Raw genomic sequence first — 6000 nt, 5'->3', positions numbered from 1 at the left:
AAAGCAGGAACAGCCATCTAGTACACTTTCTATGTATTGCTGACAATGGGCTTTACTAATATCCTGCTAAGTACGGGCAAGAGGTGTGCTCCTGACCTGCGGGTAAGTATTTCCTTCCCCTGTCTGATTCAGCTGTTCTCAAGTCAACCTTTTATTGTTCTTATTAACATCCTGAGAACCTCGTTAGCAATAGTGATAAGAAGCACACCACGCGCCAAGCACCTTGGGACAGAGGGACAGAAATGGATTTAATATTTCAATGACCTTGTGAGGTGGCAAACTTCATCACCTGGATATTTGACACGTGCCCTTTAGGATGGACCCAATAGTGGGAAGGGCCTTGGTACTAGGCCAGCGCAGGGAGCACTCTGGGCAAGTGGGCAAGTGTATCCCCTCGTTTACGGGCACATGATCGAGAGTTACGTCTAGGAAAGAAACTTGCAGAGGCGGAGAATGAATTGGGCGTCGTCCTGTTTCCCTCCTGCTTGTAAAACACGTGGTGCGGAGCCCGCCGGGCTGGTGACCCCACTCCACTTTCAAAGTCTGTAGAACTTCCGATCCGAAAAACTGAGCTCCACTCTCTCAGCCCGGGTCAATGAAGCCTTTACAAAGAGGGGCGGGGCCTCCTGGAAACTGACCGGGGTGGGGGAGGGCGGGGGCGAGCCGAACCTCCAGAGTCGCTGATTGGCTGGCACGAATGTCTGTTCCCTCCCCCCTCCGCCCCCTCTCCGGGCAGCCGAGTCACGGGAGGCGGGTCGCTCGACGCCGGCCGTAGAGCCAAACCGGCAGGGGGGGGCGTGCTCCGGAGGGGGCGTACCTGGGCGCGCCCCGCCCCCGGCCGCCAGTCCCGCCTCCGCCCCGCCCCCAGCCCGGCGCGGTTGCCTCCTCCGCGCCGCGTCCTCCGGCCGCCTCAGTCCTCGCGGCACGCCGTTGCCTCGCCGCCGGAGACCGCCCCGCGCCCGCAGCCCGTTCCCGGCGCCGGCGCCGCTGTCGGCGGCCAGCGCTCCGCACAGGCTCGCCCGCCGCGTGCCCGTCTCGGCCGCGGCCCTCCCAGGGTCCCTGGGGCGGGACCATGGAGGCGGACGGGGCCGGCGAGCAGATGAGACCGCTACTCACGCGGGTAAGGAGCGGGGAGGCCGAGGCCCGCAGACAAAGGCGGCGGCGCGGCGGGGGCTGGCGGGGGCTGGCGACGGCCTCCGCGCGCCGCCGCCGGCCTTTGTGTGGCTCGGGGGGTCGCGGGGGACGGCCGGCCCGGAGCCCCCCGGCGGCCGGCTCTCCCGAGGACGCGCGTGCCCGCCGGTCTACTCGCAGCCTCGCGGCGCCAGCCACCGTCTTCTCCTGCCGCGTGGACGCTGCCGTTCTCCGGCCCCGGCGGCTGCTCTTCCTGCGCCCGCCGCGCGGCACCCTCCGGCCGGACCGTCGGTGCCAGCGCTCGGTGGAGTTTTGGGTCTCAGGCCCGGGAGAAGGACCGTGTGCCAGGTCCTTCCCAAGGCCCTATAGCAAGAGAGAGGACCGCGCCACCAGCCCAGCAGACCCCGCTGTCCCAGTGACACGAGCCAGCAGCTTGGGCAGGGGTGGGCTTGAAGAAGTGAGGTTCTTATTTAGACGGGGACAAGTGGCCCTTTCTCAAGAGACAGGGGAGCATCTGTGCCCCCCACGACAGGCTGTCTTCTTTCATAGGCTATGACTCAAAGGATGGTGTGGTATTAATTTTCCTACTTGCAGTTTTTACTCTGACCAGCAAAAGGGGAGGGGAAGTTGCAGGGATAAATTTTTTCCAGTCTTTTCACAGCAAGGAAAACAACTTTTCACTTATTTTTTTTTTCCAATTAGAATTTTCTTAAGTTTCCCCTTTCCCACGTTATGTATTGTGGAGGCCACAGGCAGTGGTCATTCATTACTTCACCATATTCAAATATAAGTTCTTAAAATATAAAGAGGAACTTGCGTTTTAAGGCAGCGAGTTCGTCAGGCAGTGTTTATGGGTATAATGGGTCACAGTGATGGCGTCCTGGATACTCTTGAGGATCTTTTTATGGTCTTTGAAAGAAAGTTAGACCGCACCTTCTCCAAGAGGACCAGTCAAATATATTGTTGCTTGTTCCTAACCTTATTTGCACGTTTTCAGCCGAACAGTAAACAGTATCCGTTTTCAGAAACTCTGTAAGCAGGGGTAGTACATCCGTAATAAGACCATTGTGGCTCATTCATTCTGTGCAGTAGCATCTTGATAGACTGTTCTGTGGAGTCCAGAGTAGAACCAGCTTTTTCCTGATAGAAGCTTCGGTCAAGGAAGTGTGGGTGTGTCTACAGGGGAGGACGGGACAGGGGACAGCAGATGGCAATGAACTCTCTTCTGGCATTAGTGGCTTGATAGGAAAGTCATACTCCCTAAGTCTTTGGTAGAATAAAACGGCAATAATACATTTACAGAAATTAATAATAGAAAGACGTTTCTGCAAGCTTCCAGTTCAGAAGAAGCAGTGAAAATGGGTTGAAATAGTGGAAGGCTCTCTGATTTTTAAAAAGTCGGACACTTGGAAAGTTAGAGCATTCCATGCTTACTTTACTTTAATAAGTAAAAGTCATAAAAATGAAATACTCTGGCGGTTGTCAATTATAACATTTTCTTCCTTTTTTTTTCTTTTTTTGAAACAGGGTCTCACATTTTCCCTCAGGCAGGCCTCAAGTTTGCTCCCATCCTTCTGTCTTGGCCACACTAGTGCTATGCTTACAGGCATTACCTCTCAGTTCTAACTTTCAGCCTCGCTAGAATAGGCTAAATCAAGCTTAGTGGTACACACCTTTAATCCCAACACGTGGAGGTGGAGGCAGGCGGGTGTCTGTGAGTTCAAGGCCGGCCTGGTCTACAAGAGCTAGTTCCAGGATAACTAGGACTGTTACACAGAGTACACAGAGAAACCCTGTCTTGAAAAGCCAATAACAACAACAACAAAAATAAACAAAAAAGAGAAAAAGTAGACTAAAATTCATAACTTATGTACCTCCTTAAGTTTATAGTTATGAAAATTTGAGTTGCCAATAGGTTGATGGCTATTTATATTACTGTGAAGATGGGGCCAATCCCTTTTTTTTTTTTTTTTTTTTTTTCTTTTTCCTTTTTTTTGGTTTTTCGAGACAGGGTTTCTCTGCAGCTTTTTTAGAGCCTGTCCTGGAACTAGCTCTTGTAGACCAGGCTGGCCTCGAACTCGCCAATCCCTTTCATAATTTAGTATCTAAGGTTTCTTCTAGGATTAGGATTTTCACTGATGATGGTATTGGAGGGAAAACTCTTACCTTGCTTTCTCTCTTGTTTGAGGGATTGAACTGGGTGAGAGAAAGCTCCCAGGAACTAGGCCTGTGCCACCAAGTCTGGCTGCAACTTCTGTTTCTCCTTAGTGAAAATGTTTCCACTGTAGGTATCACTTAGAGTTTGTCAGTCTTATTTTTCAGTGTAGAGTAAGTAGTTGTCAGTCATCTTTTCTAGTAACAAATAATGCCATTTCTCTAGTTTTAGCAGATACGCTTTCTTTTGAGAATTTTGACAATGTCCCATGAAAGGTTGCTTCTATGATTTCTCTCATTTTAAGACTTTGCTGTTGTTTTTGACTCAGCTGTTACAACTCAGGGTAATAACTCTAGCTCTCTTGGAACTCACTTTGTAAACCAGGCTGGCCTTAAACTCACTGAGATCCGTCTGCCTCTGCTGCCCAACTGCTGGGATTAAAGGTGTGTGCACCACCATCCACCTGACTTTTTTTTTTTTTTTTTTTTTTTTTTTTTTGGTAAAGGAAAGGGTCCCTGTTATTTGAGGCTGATCTTGAGTTCATCATATAGCCAGAACTGGCCTCAAAGTGCAGTATCTTATGGTCTCAGACTCAACTGCTGGGATTATAGGCATGTTTCCCCTCCCCCAGCTTCATAGGTGTTTGTCCCATGGATACTGGGTACTGGGAAAATAGACAAGCAAGGTAGATGGAGTCCTGCCTTCAGTGAATCTACTTTGGCATGTTGGGAGAACATAGTGATAGCCTCTGTATTCCATTTGTGACATTTCATAGTTCTGTTAGAAATAGTTCTTGAAAAATAGGTATTCTGCTAAAGAGAGTAAGACTCAAGTAACCTAGCTTTTGTGAGTCTGTAAACAGCCTCGTTTGGGGAACTGGCTTGCCACTGACAGTTTTTAGATATATGGTAATGGTACCCTAGGCATATTACCAGAACTCTGTCAACCTTTCTGGCTTATTTTTTGGTAATTGGAGACTAGTTCATGGGTTTGCAACTGTAAAGGGAGACACCTGTCATCTGTCCAAGAGAAACTAGGCTTGGATTGGAGGACTGTTGTATCTGAGTCTGAGACCTGGTGATGGCTGCTTTAAGAGAGGAGCCAACACAGAGTTTCTTTTGATTGGGGAGAGGATATGAGAATTAGCATGGTCTTATACTAAACTCATACTAGTTGAGTAGGTTAAAATGGAAAACCAAAGTACCCTGGCATTGGAGGAACCTAGTATAACATTTTAGTGGTATGTGGTGTGCTAGCCAATATATATTTAAACTTTAGTAGTTACTTGTCAACATCCTGTAATGGATTGTTTTTCTTCCTCTTTCTCTCTTTCTCTGTCTTACCACAGATGAGATCTCAAAGTGGATAGGATTCACAGCTACTCAAAGTGCCGTTTATGTAAAGTTGCATATGAGTTGTTTACAAGGTTAATGCTATAGGTTAGTTATAGATCTACATACTTTAAATATTCTTTTTACGTGTGTGTGTGTGTGTGTGTGTGTCTGTCTGTCTGTCTGTCTGTCTGTCTGTCTGTGTGTTAGAGAGAGAATGAAAGGACAGGAACACGTAGAGGTCAGCGCTCCATACAGTTGGGGTAATAATAGACACACACTGTTTTACCCTCCTGCAGTTACCATTCTTGTGTGCATTCAGTAGTTTTCAGTTTTGAAGTAGCATGTATCAATACGAAAATTATTATAATTTTTATTAACAATAAAATATGTACCTTTGTTTACCAGAGAGTATCACATATTTTGTTGAGATTTAACGATCTGGAAAAATTTACAGTCGTGTTTTTGATGGTGCTAACCCACCAAGGAGGTCTGGGAATGGCATTGTGAGATTGTGAGACAGGCCATAGCAGTGCTGAAGGCTGGGTGACTGGAGAAGTGCTAGTTTGGCCCGTGATTGCCATAGCAAGAGTGGATTAGGGAATTATGTGCTTATGATATAGATTTGCATTTTATCAGGAGCCGATACTGTTTGAATGTTAATGCATTTAATGTAGCACATTTTTCTTTACCCCCACAGTATAAGTGTATAAGTTATAGTACATTTTGACAAAATGCCTTGGTGTTTTAAATACCCTATTCTTTCTTGTGCAGAGTGTAATGTGAACTAATGCCTTTGCTTCCCATTCTGTCCACGTCTCTGTGGAATCCTCTGCCTGTGGAGTCCAAGATTGTTCTACAAGACTGCCCAATTTGAGAAGCTGTTGATTGTATATCATATCTGATGAGGAACTTAGGATGTATCTTTGTAAGTAGAGTCATGGAAAAATGTATAGTTCAGTTAAAAACTATAAAGTGTGAAACAAAACAAAAAAGAATCACACTTGCGATATGCACGTTCGATTCAGAAGGAGCGTGGAATGGTTTCCAAAGCAAGAATGAGTAAAGGGAAGGGTGATAGAAATTCTTCCTTTGCAACTTTCTATAACATAATTAATAACTTGGTGTGCGTGTGCTTTGTACTTTTATATACATGATTTGCCCTACATAATATTTATTTGAGAAAATTCTTTTGGAACAAGTCTTATTGTATAGCCCAGGATTGCTTGGTACTTTTCAACTCAGGTTGGACTTGAAATTTTTGTCCCCCTCCCCCTCTGCCTTCAGAGTGCTTGTATTACAAGTGTATGCCAGTACCTTAACTTACTGGAATTCTTAATTTTGGGAAAATACTAAAAGTGTACAGAATCTCTTTTGCTTTAA

The 6000-nt window shown here is 46.7% G+C and overlaps 1 protein-coding gene across 3 annotated transcripts in view; it reads left to right on the top strand.

Moving 5' to 3' along the window:
* The first annotated feature begins 938 nt into the window (after positions 1 to 938).
* Slc4a7 (solute carrier family 4 member 7) overlaps positions 939 to 6000 on the top strand; it is an 88258-nt gene continuing 83196 nt past the window's right edge. For 2 of the 3 annotated variants that reach the window (XM_038348679.2, XM_038348677.2), the window contains exon 1: positions 939 to 1120. In XM_038348679.2, coding sequence (XP_038204607.1) covers positions 1073 to 1120 — 48 coding nt within the window. In that variant the 5' untranslated portion in view covers positions 939 to 1072. Of the gene's footprint in view, positions 1121 to 5493; positions 5546 to 6000 lie in introns of those variants that run through there. The other variant, XM_038348678.2, reaches the window with a different exon arrangement.

Source organism: Arvicola amphibius, chromosome 12, assembly GCF_903992535.2.
Source record: "Arvicola amphibius chromosome 12, mArvAmp1.2, whole genome shotgun sequence".
NCBI lineage: Eukaryota > Metazoa > Chordata > Mammalia > Rodentia > Cricetidae > Arvicola > Arvicola amphibius.
This window is presented reverse-complemented; position numbering and strand designations above follow the sequence as displayed.